Source organism: Theileria equi, chromosome 1 (genome assembly GCF_000342415.1).
Source record: "Theileria equi strain WA chromosome 1, complete sequence".
Taxonomy (NCBI): domain Eukaryota; phylum Apicomplexa; class Aconoidasida; order Piroplasmida; family Theileriidae; genus Theileria; species Theileria equi.
The window spans coordinates 202,683-224,550 of NC_021366.1; the positions used below are offsets into that span (position 1 = coordinate 202,683).

Sequence of the window (21,868 nt, forward strand, 5' to 3'; positions counted from 1 at the left end):
AGCAAGTACATCCTAAAACACATTTATTAGTTGTTACCCATAAAGGCTGTTTTTAACGTTACACAAAACCATATTGGGTAGTTATTAGAATAAAATGAGAAACTCATCCTAGCAGAATCCCCTTATAAATCCTTACTTTGGAGCATAGAAAAACCAATTCCTAGTAAATACTGTCAAATTCGGCATCAAGACGAAGACAGGTAGAGCGAATGCCAGCAGCTGAGTAGGTTTTGGCAAGAAGAAGATATCTGTCCCTCTCATTTCATTTGCACATTGATCTCCAAAGACAGTTGTTGGTACCAGTGACTTTATGCTTAAAGTATTGCTACAGCCGCCGTTGTTGGCGAACTGAGGGGATGTCGCTTCAGACAAGGGTAAATGCGATAATTTTGCGGCAAATGGTGTATGTTTCACAAAAAATTTTCTTTTACCAGAAGTACTATGATCTTTATGATCGTGGTCATCACCTTTTGAATGTTTATCCTGATTGTATATCATGTCCCTATAAAAGGGAGCGGTGTATGGTCTTTTTGACCATTCAAAACCCATTTTTATTACGATTATACAAAGGTATACGATTAAAGTTTCAGGAGATACTCTAAATGGACTGAGTAGTACCGCGGATATCCGGTACGGTCAGAACCCACAACACCCACAGTTGGTAGCAATTTACGAACACGTTGAATTCCTATTTTTTGTCAGCCATAGTCATATAAAATCCAGTATATATATATATATATGATATTCATGTATTTCCACTATTTACGGTAAAGCGTCCTAAGATGCGAACTTATTCTTTATCTGCATCAGGAATATCAATATCTATAATATTACCTGTTTATCATTTAATGTATCAATATAAACTCACTTACCATCCGAATTTATAATAATACTATATATTTCATCTGTTATTTCATCAGTAGTCGATTCGGAAGGTGTATTCTCTTCTAGCTCGTTCACAACCAGATCGTCTAAGTACTGTTTCATGACATTAGAATTAATACTTTTTAGCCTTTTTCTTGTGCTAATGCGATTTGTACTGTACATTCTCTTTTGGTGGAAGTTCGTAGAATTGCTCTTTTCACGTCGTTGAGCAAGATGGAGCATTTCCATCTTTAGTTTATTGCAATAGACAATCTTCTGTTTATCGGAAACTAAAAGTTGTTGATATTTAGGAAGTTGACAACCTAGTTGAATCCATTCTTGGTATGGTACATGAATGACTTCCCATCCCATGCTCTCCAATATCTAGTACATAATGATAATAGTTTTTATGATTAGCAAACCTCGTGTTTAGTGATTGACTTGATATTCCTCATTACTGTTTCGGCATAGAAATGGGATGGACCGTCATATTCTATTGCAACTTTGATACCTGGATTAACTTCCGGTACAATGTCGATTAAATACGGACCACATTGAACTTCATTTTTGTGTAAAACTCCAGCCTAATAAAATAGTGTGAGCGTAATCAACTTTCTAACCAAATTTAGAAAATGTGATAATTCTCTATGTGCTGGAGAAGACGTTAATATATATTCCGCCAAGTTAAAAGTGATAATATCACATTTTTTTAATAATTCCTTAGATTTTGATGAAAGTTTATAGTATTTTTCAGGCTTCTATAATTAAATGTATTTTTCTTAAATTTCTAACCAAGTGTGTCAGGTACAAATATATGGTCTTCATTATGAATATGGTGGAAACATCCAATTTACTGCTTAAATTTCCAATAAGTCGGTCTAGGAATACATCATATGTTTCAGGAACAACATATGGTGAAATATTAGGACATTTACCTTCTATTATCTCTTTGTTCAAACAATCAAAATGCATAAGAAGATAGATATACGACATGCAAACTTTACCGATGTCGATTCCATTTAATTCATGCTGATTTATTGAAATTTTATCAAACAATAATAATAACAGATTGAGATCAGAAGTTCTAAGTATAGTTAACTTGTTAAATATATTATTCAGTTGTTGTTTAGAAAACTCATCAATTCTGTAATTTATACAAACCGATATTTTTTTTATAAATGAAACATTTCTATATCCAAAGTTTGCTAGGGCTGAAATCACATTAGAAATATCATATGTGGAAAGTTGTGCTAAATGTAGAGTGACTCTTTTTATGGTTTCTTTTATCAATAGTGAGTCATAACACTTTAGTTGTGATAGTGAATTTACTGATGAAATAAGGGAGGACGGTGAAAATTGATTCACACGATCACGTGTCTCTTGTAAAAACAGTTCTACCAATGGACGATTTTTAATTTTTAGTTTGTTAAATGCACTAAGGATTTTTGCTATTGCCACAGTGCTATATGCACTGGACGATTTAATTTTTTCAATAGCATTTATTATAAATGGCACAAATTGGTCCACTTTATTATAGGAAATCGAAGTAATTAATGATGCAACAATTGTCCCATTAAGTTCTTCACCATTTGTTTCCTTAAAGCGCTGTTTCAGCAATGTAGTTAGTGTAGCATAAATCCTTTGATCTTTGAATCCTATCCTACTAAACGCCTGCATAAGCTGCTCCAAAGATTGGAAATCAAATAAATACCTTTTATGATTAAGCCCTATAGTTCCACGATAGATTATTTCATCAGCTATCCTACAAAAGAACAACCTTGGAACATATCCAACCCTTGTAAAAGATAAGGCTATAACACCTAGTTGTTGGCAGTTGAATTTGCTCAATTTTGGTATAGATAAGCATGCAATTCTGGAAAAAAGTTCCTTAGACTTAACGTCGCATTGTGAATACGCATGAGATATCAATACCAATGACAAAATCGATGTATCCAAATTTAATTCCTTTATGAGCTATAAACAAAATTTAGAATTAGATAGACAAACATACCCATGGAATATATTTGTTAAGCAGTTTTTCATCAAAGAATTCCAGTTTGACAAAAGCATTAAAACTCATGGCAACATCTATCACATTTATTTTCTTTTCATGACAAAGATCATTTTGTTCAACGTTAATAATTTTATCCATAATACCAGAGAGTTTTTTCGATATTTTTAGCAGAAGATTATTGGAAGATTTGTTATTTTTAGCAAATGCATTTATAATCAATGCAATACTCTGTTGGATAGTATTAACGTGAAGTTTTCAAGTACCTTTGGAGATGCATCTGAAACTATTTTATCACTATTCATCTCGATAAAATGTATGATTTCGTTCTGATTAACTCCTTGGCGTACGAACGAATTTACAAAAATTGCAATATCACTAGGGTCCATTTGCTTGAAACGTTTGGGCAGAATTGGCACAACAATATTATGAAGTTTTTCTACTATACCCTGATTTGGAATTCTAAATAACCTGTGCAATTATCCGAGAAATATACCTGAGCGTTGCCAATGAGGATATCATATCTCTAATATGCGATGTTTTTGCAGTATCAAATTTCTAATAAATTACGTCAATAATTCTAAAAATCAACTTACATTGCAAAATGTTTCTACTAGATAATGAACTGTTTTTACGGGTCTGGACTTTATAAAAACATACGATCTCAGCAATGAAGAAATTTGTTTGGTTGTAAAATGAGTATGTAGTTCTTGAATTCTTCCATTTAGCACTTGAACATACTCTGATGCTACGTTAGGAAAACATATTAATCTCCTAAATATTTTTGGATAATCTTCTGGAATTAGGGTCAGATTCAAGTTTGATGTTTGCTCGATTAGAGCATCATAATATGAATGATCCAAACTCGATCTGATATTAGGATCTCCCAAAGCATCATAGACTTCTAGTAATTTTTTCCTGGTTGCTATCTTTATTTCATGTGTTTCCAACAATTTCTTTAAATTTGAATAAAAAATCAACAAAGACATACCTTGTTCAGTAGTTTTAAGCTAAATTGATCATTGTTATCCATAGGTATCCTTATAATTCGGGATGATGAACTTCTTCTCGCAGAAGATGTGAGAAGTTCGTTCATTATCCTTAAACATCCTTTTGTGATGTACATTCTTGGATAAATTTCCGAAATACATTTTCCTATAAGCCTATTTCATGTATATTCTATTAATAAGTTGATCTCTACATTTTTAATGAAGTGTCCTTATCGATGGCTTGTATGTGTAACCATGCACACGATTTATTGGAATAAGCAATTTGAAAAAACTTTTCATTAAGTTTGGATTGATTCATTATTTACTACATTTTGTTTTGTTATATTTGTTGTCTAATTTAGACTTGATTGCAGATGTTTTAGCGCTTCCTTATTACGTTATTACAAACACACACATTTATCCCTCACAAAAAATTATACTGGGAATAAATGGATGATGTACTGAAGTTCGAAGACCTTTATAGCTGGAAGGTTTGTTTTATTATCATTGGCTGATAATTAACGACTAAATAATTCCAGAATGATAATGATCAATCCGTTTTTATTGATTCCAGGAATGGAATTCTCGTATACCAAAATACAATCGAAACGAGTATTCACATACTTGATGCTCGCGATCGCAGCACGATTTTCAAGAGTAACAGATTTTCGGTCCCACTTTGCGAATCTATATCCCTTTCCCCAGACAGGAACTTCATACTGTATTGGTTTAATGACCCTATGACGATAGGAATATGTCATTTAACTAACAGCGATTCGGATGATATATTACTCGATCCTTTGCAGTATGATGATTCTATTGTATTAAGGGTTTTTTGGGCCGAATTTAACCCTTCTGACATATCATTCATTGTAGTTTCGAACAATAGAATTGATGTATTCAATCTTGTCCTTGAAAGTTTATTATTAAGGACAATAAATAGGAAATTTGTTAGTTGCACTGATGCCTGGAATGATATGGATGGATGTTATTTTGTCCTTTTAAAGCACAACCAAGTATTGCAACCTTACAAGTTTTTGAACAAAGAACTAATATCCATGCCAGAGGTTGGATTGAATCTATCTTATGGTTATCAGATACAACACAGTGAAATATCTATTGCAAAGGTTTACGATTCCACATATTGTATCTACAAGGATGTTTCTAATGGAATAATCTCCCTAAGGTCATTAAGTCATAACGTTCATGACAAGGTTATAGAAGTGGAAAGTAAGGGTTGGCTTGAAATTTGCATTATTGACAATTTACTACTTATACTCACAGGCAGCGGAGATGCACATATTTTTGATATTGGTCTTAAAAGTGATTATCTCATAGCAAAGGTATTTCAAAGAAGACCCCCTATTTCTTCTATTTCAAATGACATTGAAGGTTTTTATTAATTATCAACATTAATTATGTTTTAGCATTTTTTCCAAATTTCATTGTTGATTTTTATGGTGGGTTTTCTTATGCTGTATCAATAGATTACAATGCTATCGCACTTTTTCTTTCAAGAAATTTTACAGAGGTAACATTATACTATCATCTTGACTCTATGATTATAGGCAATGTTGGCTGAATTTTTTCAAAGACGAACGTCTTGTACTTCTCATATTTTAGATATTGTTTTTCAATCTATATTTAACAAGTAAGTCTATACTTTTTCCTTATAAGTTTTAGGATACCAATTTCCGATATGCTTGTTCTCTTTTCCGCCACTATTCTCCCGTATTCAGATGTATTAGTAAGGTTAGCTTTCATTTGTTAGACAAGAACACATCAGGATTAACAAGGCTAGGGGAACTAAACCGAAGAATTCTGCAATCCCATTAAAGTTGATAAATAAATATGTAGAAAATAAGTCAATAGTAACAGAATATAATTTTGCTACAGAAGTTTTATACCCATATATAACTAAGGTACGCGGACTAATATTTTTTATTCTCTATAATAGGAATGGGATTTTAAACATGGGATAAATATTTTTGACTATGCATTAGTTATTATTTGCAATAATAATGGTTATAACATTAAAAATATTTTGGGAGCAGAAGGTATGACTGATTCATTCCCACAAATTATTTTAGATATCGTTGATCCTTACAGACGGCCTACGGATCATTATATTGTAGAAAGTCTAATAGTTTCTGGAACTTTTAGAACGAAGTATGATGAACTGAACAGTTATTTTGACTCGAAATCTGACACAAAACTTAAGGATAAGAACAAAACTCCCTATATTATTACCGTGATACTGTGCTATATGAAGGGACTTGTACTTCACAAACTATATCCTTCAAACATTCTCTTATTAGTGTTGTTTGACATTTGCATTTTATATAATGAGTTGAACCTTGTAACCTATTTTCTCCGTTCAAGAATAATTAGGGATTCTTCTTACATATGTTATCGGCTTTTTTTCCTATCCAAAGTTTTGAATAGTGATTCTATTAAGCAGTTGGCATTTGATATGGCTTTACGTCTAAACATCTACGATATTTGTGTTTCCATTGCAATATCGAATAAAGAGGTAATTAATATCTAATAAACAATGACAATATTACAGTATTATAAAATATTACTTCTTCTTAAAAATGAAAATGTAAACACTATTTCACTTGAGCGTATATTGTACAGCGCAGCAAATGATATTATGGAACAACAGAAGCGTCCATATCTTTGGCCTCTTATGATTTCGTTTATACAATCCTGGATTGAGGAAAACGATCTAGATCCAGAGAAACTGAATGCACCTAATCTTGATGGCTGCCAGATGTGGTTGCCACATGCAGTTTTGTAAAATATCTACATTAATTTGTAATTTATGATGTCTTCAATGTATCTGTCATCATCACCAGCTCCTCCAGCTTTTGGCATATTATGGAGCATCCTATTTAACTTTATAGTTAATTCCTAGAATATTTTGATTAATTAATATGAATACAAACCTTATGATGTCTGTTCCCTACTTTATATGCCAATTGTAACATTTGCTGAGTTACAAAGATCTTAAAATATTCACTGATATGCTGATTTTCTAAATAATTATCTAACAGCAGCATAATATTTTCAACAGAATCTATTGATTGTATTTTTCTCGGAAGAAAAGTCAATGTGTTGATTAATAAATTGTCACTGTGAAACTTCATTTGGGTCATATTTTTTATAATAATCATCATATTCTACAAACAATTGAATTATTAAAAACTTTTAATACCTCAAATGAATATTGCGATATATGTTTGATGTATATACTGGATAAAGAATCTAGAATATCTGTAGGATATGGTTCTCCTATAACTCTGATGGATTCAACAATTTTTGTTATATTATCAGCAGTAAACAATTTTAAATTTTCTTTAATTAGTGGGTATAAAACTTTTTTTGTATATTCTTTGGTATGTAAATGTGAGATAAATTTGGAATTTGCATTATGTAGACTATTTAATGAAATTAGATCCAAAGTATTAGCCACAACATTACAATGATTTAATGTAAATCTATTGCCTAAAAAAGTGCCCAACGGTTTAGAAAAAACTTTCAACGTTAATTTTTCTAGTTTTTCAGTTTCAATTTTTCCAATAAACCTTTTGTATACCTTAATTGCCCCCAATAGTTGGAATATATCGAAGTAATCTACATATTTATCGATCCATGTTGTGGCTTCCATGACTGGGAAGTCTTTTTCCCTATAGAGATCTACCAATTTTAGAAATGCATCTATTACTAATTTGACATCTAATGATTCAGGTGTGGTTTTCTGTATTTCTTTGTCTACTAACTTTAATAAGACATTGAGTATGTTATCTGGAACTGTTTTAGCAAATTTCAGCAAACATATTATCTCATAAATGTTTTTTAATGAAAAATCTTCAAGTTTTACTAACAAAAATGGTTCAATTTTCCTAATAAATAGGGAAGGAATTCCTCTTCTATTAGTTACGGTTTTTAGGAGAGAAACCAAATGATCCGAAGACATCATGGAAGGATTTGAGATGGAATAGAGCTCAGTACTCTTTTCTATATTTATGTCATTTCCATCTACCCTGTATAAGTATATTTTACTAAGGGAATGCTTACTCTGAATACTTGCTCATGATAAAATCATCTCCTAAAAACTTCCCATAGCTAATATTGCTGACATTAATCTTGGTTTTTGCGCATTTAAGATAATGTTTCCTCATTGCTAACGTATTCCCATGTTATTTCACTAAAGAGTGTTATTGATAGAGAACATACTGATACCTCAAAATTAAATTCAGACTTGTTGCTATAGATATTAAATCTTGTATCACTTTTTCTTTGTTTTCTATCCTGTTAACTTTTGCGAACTGTGCACGGATTCTTTCAAATCCTTCCGGATTTCCTATTAGTGTATTTTCAACCGCAGATTTAATCTTTTTGAGATTTAAAATATCATAACAGTCTTTACAAGCCCTCTAAGCAATAATATTTTAATCAGTTCGAACATTCTTACCTTTGTGGATACAAATACGATTCTTCTATCAAAAAGTTCTACTGAAACCTGCGGAAAGGCGATCTCTGATCTATCACATGAACAATATTCACATGACTGTGTTTTTTCAATATCTTTACATGACCATAGATTTATCGCATCAGATGGAAGGGGTGAGGGAGCGAGTATGTATCCACCTAATACATATAGCATCTGTTCAATAACAAATTCTGTAGCGCTTGTTTCATATTTATGTTTATCATATACATCGGTTGGGTTGCATCTACTTGGTTCTAGATCTTCAGATTGTTTTCCTTCTCTATCTTCCTTTTCCATGGTAATATGCTTGATTTCCAATCATAGACTTTAGCAACAGCCAAAACAATCATATCATTGTTGATTTATGAATATTTTTCATATACCTGTAAAAACTGAAATTGTGTAGAAATTAGGTTGCTAGAGATGAATTTCTTGGGATGATTAGAGGATTCCATCCTTCCTGTTGGTGTATAGGATTGTATAGTTTTTCATACAAAAATAAATGTATATGGCATCAAATTATATTATAAATGAATATTATCATATTATACTTACGGTGGAACCTTAATCGGTTTATTCTAAGATTTTCTCTCTTTCTTGTGTAACTTTCAGATTCATATTTGTTAAATCCCCTTAAATTTTTAGATACGGAATACTTTTTAACTTTCACTAAATGAATATCTCCTTTTTACTTTCAATTCTTTGGTTTCAAAGGTTTCACTGTTACAATAAGGCTAAAACGGCATCAAAAGCATTGAGATTTCCACACAAGCGATTAAATCCCCCGGGCATTTGTGCCTTTAGGGATTATTATGGATCTTCCATAGCTTTTATGACTAGATCGACAAAACAGCCAGAGAGAAAGTATCGTGAAGAAAACACCAACTACAAAGTGCGTAATGTTAAGAATAATATTTTTGCTGCGAAAGCACCATTTGATAAGGAGCACGCCGTATCGTTTTTTTCAAGTGTTTTGAGCGCTTCATACAAAACTTTTGAGCCATGTGAAACTCCAGAGGGACATCTAATGACATTTGCTAAACAAGTAGCAACTCTGGGTCCTGCCACTAGTAATAAAGATTCAATAAAGTCGGTATTAGACGCTGGTGTTGATGTATTTAGACTAAATTTTTCGCATGGAACACGTATGTCTAAACTAAGAACTGCTATGACAGTAAGACAACTAGAAATAGAGACATCAAATGGCACTGAATCTGAGACCGATGGCTTTATAGTGAATCATAAATCTCTATTAGGTGATATTCAGGGGCCAAAATTGCGTATAGGTAGATTTATGCCAAATTTGGATGCACCCGGGAAGAATCTACTTAATAAGGATTCTGAGTTTGTTCATTTAAAGTCTGGTGACCATTTTAAATTTGATGTGCATGATATAGCTGGAAATAGAAGTAGAGTTCAATTTAATTACCCGGATATACTAAAACAAATAAAGATCGGTGACAAAATACTTTTGGACGATGGAAACATTGTGATGAAAGTTGTAGCTAACAATCCACAGGAGCCATCTATAACAACAGTAGTACAAAATGATTGTATATTATCAAGTAGGAAAGGGTTTTCTGTACCAAACGTAGTATTACCCGTGGATTTTTTGGGACCCAAAGATGTAAGAGATGTAATATTCTGTTTGGCTATAGGAGTTGATTTTTTGGGAGTTAGCTTTATCCAAAATAAATCTGATATTTTATTTTTGATTAACATATTGAACGACTTTTACGGTTCCAAGTATTTTGAACTGTTGCACAATAGGTTAAATGAAATAGATACCACTACAATTGGATCTGATATTGAGGATGAAGAGGTAGAGAAAATTTTAGATAACTATTATAACGAGTCATTTTTGCCAAAGAAAAATCTTTTTAAAACATTGGTTCCAAAAGAGAATAGATCGAAAATTGGTATAATACCTAAAATTGAAAAACAAGCAGCATTGGATGACATACACAACATATTACGACTATCAGATGGATTAATGGTCGCAAGAGGTGATTTAGGTATAGAAACAGAACTTGCCAATCTTCCAATTATACAAAAACGTCTTGTGCAATTGTGTCGTCTGGTTTACCACAAACCATGCATTGTAGCTACACAAATGTTGGAAACAATGAGATCATCATTAACTCCAACTAGAGCAGAAGTTTCTGATGTGGCCAACGCTATTTTTGACGGTGCAGATGCTGTTATGTTATCTGCAGAATCAGCTACAGGTTATTATCCTGCAGAAACAGTTAGAATGCAAAGACGCATTTTGTTCCATACTGAGCAAGATCCATATTTCCCTACGTATCAGATGATTAAAGAAATGTTACTAGGGAAAGATATAATCGACAATATCAAAATTAAACGGCCATATTTACATGAACAGGTGAATGATTTACTTAAAATAGATTTAGAGCATTTGGATAAATGGAATATAGACAATGAGGATATCCATAATTCATATAAAACGATAAATGACATTATTTCCAGGGATAAAATTGACTCTATATTCATTCATAGTGAAGATGAACTAGACCTTGTACAATGGATTTCCAGTCAGAGACATTTAATCCCTATTTTCCTTCTGACGAGCGATTCACGCTTGTCAAGACAATCGCAACTTATTTGGGGTGTAAAATCGCATTTCCTTCCTCAGGATTATGACATAGATGAAGTTAGCCAAGATTTACTTAAAAACCTTAATAATAATATGAACACTGCGTTGTTATTAGATACCAAAGATAACAATCTCGTATCTTCTAAAATTATTAAGATATAATTTTAATTACTCCATCTATTTATTCGATTAAGCAATGTGTAGATTTATCGGATAGAGATCTATAATTAGCAATATAACTTTTGTTATTTATATAAATAGGAAATTGTTAGTTTCAGCTGTGTTTTAAATATGTATTTTTCGGTGTATTAGATGCAAATCTGGTGTGATTTAACTTATTATATCAACCGTGGATAGTTCCATTTGACAACTGAGCGATGCGATTTTTCCAAAGAATGAGTACGTTTAATAGCCAAGAGACGATCAAACAATGAGTTTAAATATCTTGTTTTTGTTTCCTGGCCGAATTTCAATTCCTTTTCAATTAGGTCCAGTGTGTGATTAAGAAAAAGCTGAGCTTCGGATCTACACATACTGGTTGATGATTCTAAAAATTTGTTATTTTTTGAATTATAAATTACCTGAAGTATTACATAACCGATTAAATAAATATTCAGTGAAGTCAAAATTAGCTAATTTTAAAAAATACATTCCCCTTAGGTTTGTCAAAATTTCTGTATAGCTTGAATTTTGGATTTCTGCCATTATTTGTTTTTTCTTTTCTGGCATCATCAGTGGTGAAATTTTTATTTTAGAGAGAATAGAAGAATTATTTAGCATAGTGTGATTAAGTAGTTCTTTTATATTTGTTTGTTCCAGTAACATTGAAGTGAAAATATATTCTGCCAACAATTCACAAATTACAGTATAGTTATTACTATTATCTACAAATTTGGAGTTGAATTCTTGTATACGTTTCCATATAAATTCCATAACACCCTTAGCAATATCTTTCATCGTATTGGAAAATTCATCTTCAATTTTATCATGCTTTTCTATACTCAATAAAGTAGAAAGCGCTCTAAGGAGGGAGAAACATTCATAGTTTGAAGTTATATCCAAGGTACAAATGTCAAAATTATTTACCAGAATTTTTTTTGATGAATGATTCTCTCCGACTGTTGCATATGCATAGGATAAAATTGATGAATCTAGTATTGAAAGTCCTTTTTGATCAATTACTTTTGGTATTAAATGAGATAACAACAACCTTGGTGTCTCTTGTAGTTGTAGGTTGTTTCTAATCACATGTTTAGCAATGTGTATTACATGTGGACTTAATATTCTGTTTCTAAACGAATATAAAAGAGAAAACTTTGAGGCCAAAACTGCAGAATTTCTCTTTACGTTTTTTTTGGAAATCTCTTCTAGGGAATGTAGCGTTGTTTCAATAATACTTGGCATTCGCGTTTAAAAAACGGGTAGTATTCATCTTTAAATATAAAATTTCCAGAATATAACGTTTACTTTCCATGAAATTTATAAATTGTAGATACAATTTACTGGGATCATGGCAAATTCCGGGAAAGTATTTTTATATTTGGTAACATTGGGTTATGGACGAAATGTTTCACTTTACACATACACTTTTATTTACTCTAGAACAATTTAGTTAGAGTATATACATGGTGTGCCTATAATATTTTCTTTATGTATAATCATGTTTGTATATCTTATATTCTTAAGGTAACTTGTATTCGATCTATTGAGATCAGATAGTTGTCTTCTATGGTTTAATCGATCATTCAAAGTATAAATTTAAATGCATTTTAGAATAAGCACATTTTGTGCCAAGAATAATTTGTGCTCGAAATCCGATGCCAAGAAATACATTAAACATGTAAGTGTTTATACGAGGTAACTTTAAGTTTTTCTTTTAGGGTATGTTAAAAGTTAATGATAAGATTATAGACAAGGATATTCTACTACCTAGTGATTTTAATTCTAATAGGATTGAATTTATCAAGAGAGTCATAGATATACAGAATAATAAAATCTCTTTATTATTGCACAAACCGGAAGGCTATTCATCTATTTATACTAATCAGGTTTGTATGCAGCCTTTATTATATCACTATTCAGTCTCATAAATGGTCTAAAAATTTATTGATACCAGAAAACCGCTCTGATGAAGATGTAAAAAGTAATTTTCAACCATCCAAACTGAAGAATTTGATACCAATAATTCCTCTAGAAACTTCTGTCAGTGGATTACTCATATATTCGCAGGTAATGTTTTTGTTTACCCACTTATACTTTTGTAGAATAAAAGTTTGACATCACTATTATCGGATGTGGATGAAGAATATCATGTTATTTTTAGAGATATTCTAACTGATAAAAAATTGTTTGTTTTAAATGATGAGATTTATTTGGATGGAGTCTTGATTTCACCATTCACAGTGAAACCAATAAGTAACCATTCCGCTTTCATCTCACTAAAAGGTTCATCAAACAAGTTACGAAGAGCATGTTTATTAGCCGGTTTAGAAGTTAAAACATTGAAAAGGGTACGAATTTCTAATGTTAAACTCGGTTTGTTGCTACCGGGTAAATGGAAGCTTATACGTAATTATGAAATATCATGAAAAATTTGATGTTTGTTTGAAATGTATTTATCATTTGCATTATTATCCTCCAAAAAACACGGATGGAGATTCGAAAAGCTTCGTGCTAAGTTTAAAAAATGGGTGAGAATTAATCATCCTCCTCAAAATAGATCACCTGTTATAAAGTTAGACGACAGTGATCATAGCAAGCTATTATATATAACCAATGGTCGAATCTCACCCATGAAACAAGATGAATTTCTTAAATATGGACAAACATATATCAAAAAGGACAACGGAATACACACACCATCTTTAGCATTTTCAAAGGGAGGATCCCATATTTTACTGGAGGTTTTCACAATGGATGAAATTGAACAAATTGAGAAAATTGTCCCTGAAATAAGAAAGGCATTCGACGAATGCGAATCTAAGATTACAAAGATGGTTTGTACGGATCATAAAGCCATTGACTATGGCATGATTAAAGAGTAAAAGTGCTTAAGTGTAAAAATTATCAAGTGTACTTAATATGCACAATGTTTCTAATCTTCTTTTATCTAATGTCTCAAAATTATCTGCTGCAGCTTCTGTATCACTGTAATGGTCTGATAGAATGTTATTTATGTTCCCGATTTCGTATCCATCATTAGATATATGAGTCATATTTGCATTATTCTCTGATCTAAGAGAAAATGATAACGGCCTTCTCTCGGATGAAAAAGATTCTATAAGTTCATATATTATATAATTTTCTTCAGATAAAATATTGCAATCTGGGAGGCTGGCACTTTCTTCGCAACCATCTGAATCGTCACCAGACGTATTTTTCCAGCGAAGTCGCAAATTAGTATCTAATGGAGCCGTTTTTTTAGTTGTCAAATCATACTTTAAAATTGATAAACTATTATAGTCCTGCTTCACTGCAAATAGTTGACCTATTCCATAATCTTCTGAATCAGAAACATCCGAATCTATAGGTTCAACTGCCATAGTAGGCGTATTAAACCTGGAGCTTGGTATATATCTTTTGAAGTACGGCAAAAAATGGCCTTTTACCACATCGTAAATGATAGGTGGTGTTACGTCACTCTCTCTTATAGCCGTTAGACATGCTTCTTCATGCTCTTTATGCTTTGTACATAAAATGAGTGTGTGTTTCATATTGCCGCAATAAATATCAGTAGAATCTGGTACTTTGACATTTGTAGCAAATTCACTACCATTGCTTATAACTCTGTTGAGTGGAATTTCCAGGAGACTATATGGTATGTACAAAAGTCCTCTACAAATATCGTTATCACAGACCGAGTATTCACCGGTGGAGAAAAATCCATTTCCATATGTAGCAAGGGTAGAAATACAGTCATTTGTGCGTTTACACGTACACAAGGGTGGTACATAACCTAGGGGCGCTGTTTCTCTGTTCCAACGCCAAAAATCCAATCCTATTTTACTCTGCCGTTCCAAAGGCTCTCCGTCTGGACTCAATGGAGAATAATCCCCTATTCTTGCAGGCCAAAAATATTCCGATGTTTTGCTCCATTGGAAATCATGGTATAGTTTAAGTTGACTGCTTAATCCTTTGTACACCGTTCCCTTTCCATGTGGAGAATCCGATGTTTTAATGGAGTTTTCAGTATTCCTTGAACGTTTAAATATTGATAGTTCTGCAGGATTAATTTCTTCAATGGGTCGTTTAATAGACGGTCTCGGCCGTCCGACTTTTTTGAACCAACATTCTTCCCTTATTAGAGATAAAAACAAAGAATTTACAGTGATTTCATTTCTATTAGTTTTATATGTTGATGTATGTGTAGGCATAATGAAAATGGCATTTGAATATGAACGACATTCTGGAAGATAAAACAATGACACTACAGTGTGCGTAATACCATGTACAGTAGATATTTAATATTATTTACAACATGGTAAATATTATTATTTACCAACAATGGTTTACAACCAATATTACAGAGGAGTTTAGATAAAATTTCTAACATTTAAATCAAATCCTTTTATGGTTCTTTTATTACAATTTCCGAGATAAAGTGAATCATAATCCTCGAGTTTTGTTGTTATACTGTCATCTGATGTATCACTATGATCTGCTTTTGTGAATCTTGCTTCAAAACTAGACTGTTCATCCCTAGTGTTCAACGCATTATCCAAGAAGCTATTTACCGGTGTCGATCCTTGACCATCAATTTCACTTCTATCGTACCTTTTTGACGATATACCATAGTCTTGGATGTTGTTTACAGACACCAGGGTTCTTTGCCTTTGCATATACTGTTTTGAGAGTTCATTTGTAATAATATTATCGTATTTCATTGGCTTTCTATTGACATTTCCATCAGTGTTTCTTCTGGATATATATGTTACGTTTCTCATTGTAGATTTTAAACCCTTTACCCTCGTGGGTTCTGATCCGTGCTTCCATCTTGTTATTTCATTTTCATTTATATCATAATTATTCAAGGTTCCATCAATACAATGAGTACAATTTCTATTATCACGTTTAATAATTTCATTTTTGCAGATAAGAATGTTATTCCTTGGAATTTTTGTTGTTTCTACATAGCGATTTGTTCTAACATTTTGTGATTTTGGCACATCTTCATGTTTTGTTGCTTCTTTTCCTGCATTCAGTAGAAGAGTGTACCAATCATTTGTACGCTTGTTGTTGGGAGTTATTAGAGTGAGTGAACGAGACGTAGGTCGTTTTATTTTATGCGATATATCAATATTTTGTGGCGTTTCATCATCAATTTTTTCTTCTTTAAAATCAATATTTTGACACATTTTGAGTTTGTCATTATAGTTTAGAGTGTTCAGAAAGAGTTCCATAGTAGGTTTTTTCCAAAATGAATAACCTAAACATTGCATAGCACTTGCCCTATTATTTGGATCCTTTTGTAAAAGAGCATATAATAATGAATTGAGTTTATCGCTCCTATAAGATAGTGGAAGGGGGACACCTTGTCTCATTTCCTGTGTCAATTCAGCCAGAGTTGTAGTATAATGGAAAGGTGTTTTACCTGCGGATAATTCATATAAAACACAACCTAAAGCCCACATATCCATTTTATCATCATAATTTTTGTTGTTTGATAACAACAGTTCTGGACACCAATAGTAAGGTGTTCCTACACATGAATGTGCAAAAGAGCATGTGCCTATGTGTCTACAAAGACCAAAATCGCCAATCTTAAATGTATAACTTTTTTTGAGAGTATCTTTATAGTTTGTAGACAAAAAGATATTTTGAGGTTTCAGGTCTCTGTGCAGTACCTTCCCATCCTTTGAACCTACATATTAAAATGGATGAAGTGTACACATTATAACATTATATACAATTAACGAAATAAATACCTAATTTGCAATTATGACAATAGGCCAGAGCAAATATCAGTTGCAAAGCGATATCAAATATGACTTGCTCGTTGACAATTTGGTAGTGTTTATGACATTGACGCATATTTTCAGCCAGATCACCTGCATCACAATATTCCATTAAGATATAAAGTAATTGTTTTTTTTTATCGATGATTCTATCGACGTATCTGACAATATTAGGATGTTTTAGTTGTCGCATCACATTGACTTCCATTACAAGCTGTTCCTTTTCCTTTTCGCTGAGGCCCTTATATGCTACAACCTTCCAGCAGTATAAATCCCCGGTTTTCTAAAATGAGAATGTCACATGGAATCTTATGTTTACCAAACCTTGTGTCTAACTTGAAATACTTCCCCGAATCTACCAGCACCTATACGTCTTACAACGCTATAGTTTGATATTTCTTCCTGTTTACTTGCCATATTAATCTGAAATATGGAATTTATGGCGCAGAATTATATCAAATGACCCTGGTGGGGAGTGTGTGCCATCCGAATGACATAGAAAGGCCCGCCCCTAGTACAAGGTAGATAAAATAGTAACAGAGTAATGTATATGTACACAAATTAACTGAAGAATCCAAGGTATCGTGATATCTGATAAATCAGTATGTGAAGACGGAACGCCAGCAACACCTTCGCCATCACGTAGATATCGCAAGACTATGTCCTAACACCCGATCAAATCATAGTCGTACGATATACAATCGCGCATATTGAGTATCAACTGAACTACCCATTCTAGTACGCCCAGCTATTCACAATTCATTCCACAAAACATTAATTCTTATACGCTGTACATGGCAAACGAAGCTACGCCGCAATCATCAGCTTCTTCCGGATTTCCCCTAAGGAGTTTGATATAACCATCATCACCCCACTCAGCACCGAATGAGTTCTTAATAATCCAATAGTTAGATTCACGATCAAATCCAACACCAACCAATGTCACAAAGTGGTTCAATTCGGCACCGCACTTGTTAATGGTACCGCTTTTGTAGAACTGCCAATCCTCACTGACAGAAACTGCAATTGTGAGCGGACCAGAGTTGAAGAGAAGACTTACGAGATCAGGATTGAATGTGTAAGAGTATGATCCAATAGTGTATCTTGGAGCATCAGTGATTTCAACGTCGGTCTCATAGGTGGAAGACTCGACAAGTCCTAAATCCTTAATGTACTTGTATCCCAAGAATGGATTGTTTACAGGGGTTGAACCAGATTCCTTAACACCATCAATTAGCTGTTTCTCACTCAAGGATATGTCAATATTACGGTTATACTTGTGATATGACTCAGCAATGGCAGTAGCAGAATAGGCCCATGAACAACCAAATTCACCTTGATCCTTAACAGGGGTCATGAAATCACGCTTTCTCAAGTCAAGCGCCATCGGCCTAACATTATTCCAGGCGTGATTAGCTGGTACCTCGGGGAATTGAATTTCAACCTTCTTGGTGTACCTATCCAGAAATTCCTTAGCAGACAAATCACCCATATGATTCATTTCCTTGGTAAAGGTCTTATCCTCCCTGGCATTATGTTCGTTGATAGAACTTACATTACCCCTGAAGTTAATGAAGCACTGCTTCTTGTGTTTCCATGAAGTATGTTTCTTGTTATATTTCTCGTTGAAGCTATTGAATTCAACATAGGTAGCAGCTTCTTCATCGGCATCAAACTGAATAGCAGTATAATGCATAACTTCTGCAATCAATAGGGGGTAGTCTTCCTCCTCGCAACCCTCGATGGTAACATGGTTAACGAACGGGATGTTCTTGAAAGCCTCGACCAAAATAGCCTTATTTTTGGTAATCGTAGCACTGCCAGATGAAAGTGCAATAGCAACGAACGTAATTATGAAAAGAACAGATGATACAGAGGCAATGATGAGGGCGCTATATCTCTTGCAAAATGCAAGGATAGTTGCACGGCGTGCGTTTTTTTGGATTTTGATGTCATCACAAAGGGTAGCCTCCGTGTCAGTACGTTCTACTGGATCATGCTTAACCACTTCAATTTCTTCCATTTTTATAAGATATAACAGACAAATGCCATTGTGGCGTATTTGCTTTGTGGGGGTTTTGTGAACACATCACAAAATTTTCCCATAGAGGGGAATTAGCAAAGCATGACGTTCTCACAGGTACGAGATATCTATAGAAAGATCATTCATTTGTTTATCATGCGAATTTACACTGAAATGCGGTCTGTTTTTACTATATCTCGTTTTCCTTGTGGCAGTACAGTGGTGCAGGTCGCTATTACATGTACTTACTACATTTCTACTACATATACGGGGTGATCTAAGGTTGTTTTAGAGTAATTTATCATTTTATCTATTGTACTATGGGGTCTATCGTTATCTCAGTAGAAGCCCTTTCAAACCATCTGTTTTGGTCTAAATATTTTATTACATCCCCTACATTGTTTATTTCACATGTAGTACCACTAATAAATTGATATGACTGGTACTATACAATCGCAATGAAATTTCCACAACCACCTATGAATATCCGTCCTTGCAGACCCTGGCAACCACCGTGGACCGTATGTAACTGAGTACGTGTATGCTAGTTAAACATGTTGATTTACCAGTCCTCTGACTATGAGTTATACGTGTCGTTTGACATGCGGTGATCCTACTTGACTAACTTTTGCAGTTCGTCGTAGAAGACTAGGACAAGAGCACCACCCATCCCACGAAGGATGTTTGCGAATGCACCCTTGTAGAAGCCACCTAGGCCTTCATTTTTGTAAATCTTTGAGAGACAGTCAAGACTGCTGGTATACATAATTTCCGAGGACGCCTTTTTGCCAGACATCATCATCATTCTCCTTCTTACTGTATCCATTGGATAGGAGGCCAATCCAGCCATGATAGTAACAGATTGTGCAATTGACCACTTTAAAATGATGTTCGCTTTTGCTTCATTTTCACCGAAGAAGACAGCTTTAGCACTATCATACATGCCGAAGTAGGCACCCCTGTAGACAATAATTCCTTGGACAGATACAGCGAAACCTTTGTAAAGCGACAAGGTACCAGTGTTTCTTTGGATTTTCATTAAACAGTCAAAGAGTCCAGTAAATTCCCTGTTGGCCCCTTTACCAACATCACTAGCAAGCCTAGTTCTGGCAAAATCAAGAGGGTAAACAATAAGTAAAGAGCTAGCTCCAGCCAAACCTCCGGATGCAATATTAGCACCGAAAAACTTCCAAAACTCTGTCTTCTGATTGTATTTTGGGAACATCTTCTTGAAGTAATCCTTGAATGCAAAGTTAAAGGCTTGCGTTGGGAAATATCTGATTACATTGGCCATATTACCTCTCCACAATGATCCTATACCTTGATCCTTGCAAACCCTAGAAAAACAATCAATAATACCAGAGTAACGTGGTATCTTCCCGCTCTTAATATCAGGAATACTGTCTTGGGTCTGAATCAACATTTTAACTCTCTCAATTGGTGCTACAGCCGTCTTTGAAACGGCTGCAGATACGCCGCCCATCATAAAGTCAAAAAGGAACGAGTTCTTAGCCAATTCCATTTTTGCAAAGGTAATTATTTCAGAAGATATATTGCTTGTGAACTCTGTGAAAGTTTAACTTGCCACTGTTGGTTTCGCTAACGAAGGATAATGTCGTACCTATGTAGTGAGGTAGACTCCATGAAATGCACTATATTGGTTTGTAGTGACGCAAGATTCCTAAAGCAAAGAGATCGTAGAGTTTTCCTCTTGATCTAAATTGTTATACTTATAATTTCTTGTTCGAATGTCTCCGGTTATTTGGACTCCAGAGATGCCACACTATATTAGTTAATGTCGTGTTTCCAGTTACATACTTATTTATGAACCCCTGTAATTATTACAATTATTCTACAATTTAAAACCGTGTAAAATCTATATTTATTGTACTTTAGACATATACTTCCTCTTCCGTGTAGGTTCCCCTCTTATGGAGTAGATGGGCCTTCTGTTGACCACCGGATGCGATAATTGGTAGAATGTTGAGTATTTATCTATGAATTAGCTTGTCCACAGAGATATTCTATTATAAGTGGATATCATCATTACGGTGTAGAATTTGATGTATTCGTATTGGTGTTCACTATGACCTGGTTTGGAGCTATTTTTCGCGGATCCGTGTTCATCTATGCAGTTATCTCCGTAATACACTGTATGAACATCAAGAATACCAAAAATACGATTCGTGTCAATACATTATACGGTTAGTCGTACGTTAATAACTGGGATGGTATTTCCTAGCAAATCTTATTTAAGTTCTATATAACTTTAGGACCATTGGAAATACGAAGGAACATACGGACCATACATGACGTAAAATGTGGCTTGTCCAATCTAGGTTACCGTGGAAACATAAAACTATACAGCAATCGCAGACAACTGTTTGATAATGAAGTCTATTCAGAGGTAATTTGATTTAATACGGCATATAAATTACAGTCTGAACACTCTAACATAGCAATGTGTATTGAAATGCGAGGAGGTATGAGGATTTCGATCGAAACAATGACGGGTATCCATATGTCAGTATATTATACGATTACTCAGGGAAAAGTGTACAAATAGAGGCGACAGAAAATGAAACAGTCCTTGACGTCAAAAAGAAGTTGAGTGAAAAACAAAATATACCATTGGAACAACAAAGAATGATATATAATGGGAAATTACTTGAAGATAACAAAACACTTGCTGAATATAATATAAAGGTATTTGTTTATTTATGTTCAAATAAATATATGTAGAATAATGCTGTGATACAACTAGTGTTACGCCTTAGAGGTGGAGTGACTAGTGGGACACTCCATTCAATAGTTAAATGATTTGACAACTAGCCATAAATCGTGCTCTTATGATTTAATACTTAATAATTCTATTTCGTAGCAATGTGTATGTGTTTGAACTATGGCTTAGG

General features: G+C 33.5%; 14 protein-coding genes across 14 annotated transcripts, besides 1 other annotated feature; 5 read left to right on the forward strand and 9 right to left on the reverse strand.

Moving 5' to 3' along the window:
• Positions 1–23: 23 nt before the first annotated feature.
• On the reverse strand, positions 24–609 carry BEWA_018570 (hypothetical protein). Its single transcript, XM_004828621.1, has one exon. The coding sequence runs from the start codon at positions 547–549 to the stop codon at positions 133–135; it is 417 nt and encodes a 138-aa protein (XP_004828678.1). The 5' UTR covers positions 550–609; the 3' UTR covers positions 24–132.
• Positions 610–790: 181 nt separating this feature from the next.
• Positions 791–3,971, reverse strand: BEWA_018580 (hypothetical protein; the record flags this gene model as incomplete). Its single annotated transcript, XM_004828622.1, has 10 exons — positions 791–834; positions 873–1,248; positions 1,287–1,448; positions 1,485–1,622; positions 1,657–2,838; positions 2,876–3,106; positions 3,142–3,337; positions 3,372–3,433; positions 3,472–3,831; positions 3,867–3,971. The coding sequence occupies 10 exons, from the start codon at positions 3,969–3,971 to the stop codon at positions 791–793; spliced, it is 2,856 nt and encodes a 951-aa protein (XP_004828679.1).
• A 342-nt stretch (positions 3,972–4,313) lies between these two features.
• On the forward strand, positions 4,314–6,667 carry BEWA_018590 (hypothetical protein; the record flags this gene model as incomplete). Its single annotated transcript, XM_004828623.1, has 8 exons — positions 4,314–4,355; positions 4,404–5,256; positions 5,292–5,395; positions 5,433–5,515; positions 5,548–5,616; positions 5,651–5,786; positions 5,822–6,397; positions 6,434–6,667. The coding sequence occupies 8 exons, from the start codon at positions 4,314–4,316 to the stop codon at positions 6,665–6,667; spliced, it is 2,097 nt and encodes a 698-aa protein (XP_004828680.1).
• A 5-nt stretch (positions 6,668–6,672) lies between these two features.
• Positions 6,673–8,051, reverse strand: BEWA_018600 (hypothetical protein; the record flags this gene model as incomplete). The annotated part of the gene is made up of 4 exons (XM_004828624.1): positions 6,673–6,780; positions 6,816–7,049; positions 7,085–7,913; positions 7,948–8,051. The coding sequence occupies 4 exons, from the start codon at positions 8,049–8,051 to the stop codon at positions 6,673–6,675; spliced, it is 1,275 nt and encodes a 424-aa protein (XP_004828681.1).
• Positions 8,052–8,087: 36 nt separating this feature from the next.
• On the reverse strand, positions 8,088–8,659 carry BEWA_018610 (hypothetical protein; the record flags this gene model as incomplete). The annotated part of the gene is made up of 2 exons (XM_004828625.1): positions 8,088–8,306; positions 8,345–8,659. The coding sequence occupies 2 exons, from the start codon at positions 8,657–8,659 to the stop codon at positions 8,088–8,090; spliced, it is 534 nt and encodes a 177-aa protein (XP_004828682.1).
• A 376-nt stretch (positions 8,660–9,035) lies between these two features.
• Positions 9,036–11,158, forward strand: BEWA_018620 (pyruvate kinase, putative; the record flags this gene model as incomplete). The annotated part of the gene is made up of 1 exon (XM_004828626.1): positions 9,036–11,158. One exon carries the CDS (start codon positions 9,036–9,038, stop codon positions 11,139–11,141), a length of 2,106 nt encoding a protein of 701 aa, XP_004828683.1. The 3' UTR covers positions 11,142–11,158.
• Positions 11,123–11,150: a sequence feature (AT_rich).
• A 122-nt stretch (positions 11,159–11,280) lies between the features above and the next one.
• BEWA_018630 (hypothetical protein) lies at positions 11,281–12,483 on the reverse strand. The gene is made up of 2 exons (XM_004828627.1): positions 11,561–12,483; positions 11,281–11,526 (listed from the first exon to the last, which is right to left on the reverse strand). Exons 1-2 carry the CDS (start codon positions 12,381–12,383, stop codon positions 11,318–11,320), a joined length of 1,032 nt encoding a protein of 343 aa, XP_004828684.1. The 5' UTR covers positions 12,384–12,483; the 3' UTR covers positions 11,281–11,317.
• A 258-nt stretch (positions 12,484–12,741) lies between these two features.
• BEWA_018640 (hypothetical protein) lies at positions 12,742–13,567 on the forward strand (the record flags this gene model as incomplete). Its single annotated transcript, XM_004828628.1, has 4 exons — positions 12,742–12,819; positions 12,860–13,027; positions 13,062–13,208; positions 13,244–13,567. 4 exons carry the CDS (start codon positions 12,742–12,744, stop codon positions 13,565–13,567), a joined length of 717 nt encoding a protein of 238 aa, XP_004828685.1.
• A 21-nt stretch (positions 13,568–13,588) lies between these two features.
• Positions 13,589–14,023, forward strand: BEWA_018650 (hypothetical protein; the record flags this gene model as incomplete). Its single annotated transcript, XM_004828629.1, has 1 exon — positions 13,589–14,023. One exon carries the CDS (start codon positions 13,589–13,591, stop codon positions 14,021–14,023), a length of 435 nt encoding a protein of 144 aa, XP_004828686.1.
• A 6-nt stretch (positions 14,024–14,029) lies between these two features.
• On the reverse strand, positions 14,030–15,433 carry BEWA_018660 (hypothetical protein; the record flags this gene model as incomplete). The annotated part of the gene is made up of 1 exon (XM_004828630.1): positions 14,030–15,433. Exon 1 carries the CDS (start codon positions 15,350–15,352, stop codon positions 14,030–14,032), a length of 1,323 nt encoding a protein of 440 aa, XP_004828687.1. The 5' UTR covers positions 15,353–15,433.
• A 78-nt stretch (positions 15,434–15,511) lies between these two features.
• On the reverse strand, positions 15,512–17,350 carry BEWA_018670 (protein kinase domain containing protein; the record flags this gene model as incomplete). Its single annotated transcript, XM_004828631.1, has 3 exons — positions 15,512–16,839; positions 16,904–17,216; positions 17,258–17,350. 3 exons carry the CDS (start codon positions 17,348–17,350, stop codon positions 15,512–15,514), a joined length of 1,734 nt encoding a protein of 577 aa, XP_004828688.1.
• A 131-nt stretch (positions 17,351–17,481) lies between these two features.
• On the reverse strand, positions 17,482–18,992 carry BEWA_018680 (cysteine protease, putative). The gene has a single exon (XM_004828632.1). It carries the CDS (start codon positions 18,954–18,956, stop codon positions 17,715–17,717), a length of 1,242 nt encoding a protein of 413 aa, XP_004828689.1. The 5' UTR covers positions 18,957–18,992; the 3' UTR covers positions 17,482–17,714.
• Positions 18,993–19,246: 254 nt separating this feature from the next.
• BEWA_018690 (adenine nucleotide translocase, putative) lies at positions 19,247–20,586 on the reverse strand. Its single transcript, XM_004828633.1, has one exon. The coding sequence runs from the start codon at positions 20,476–20,478 to the stop codon at positions 19,570–19,572; it is 909 nt and encodes a 302-aa protein (XP_004828690.1). The 5' UTR covers positions 20,479–20,586; the 3' UTR covers positions 19,247–19,569.
• Positions 20,587–21,042: 456 nt separating this feature from the next.
• On the forward strand, positions 21,043–21,776 carry BEWA_018700 (ubiquitin family member protein; the record flags this gene model as incomplete). The annotated part of the gene is made up of 5 exons (XM_004828634.1): positions 21,043–21,160; positions 21,230–21,363; positions 21,397–21,469; positions 21,505–21,662; positions 21,699–21,776. The coding sequence occupies 5 exons, from the start codon at positions 21,043–21,045 to the stop codon at positions 21,774–21,776; spliced, it is 561 nt and encodes a 186-aa protein (XP_004828691.1).
• Positions 21,777–21,868: the final 92 nt, after the last annotated feature.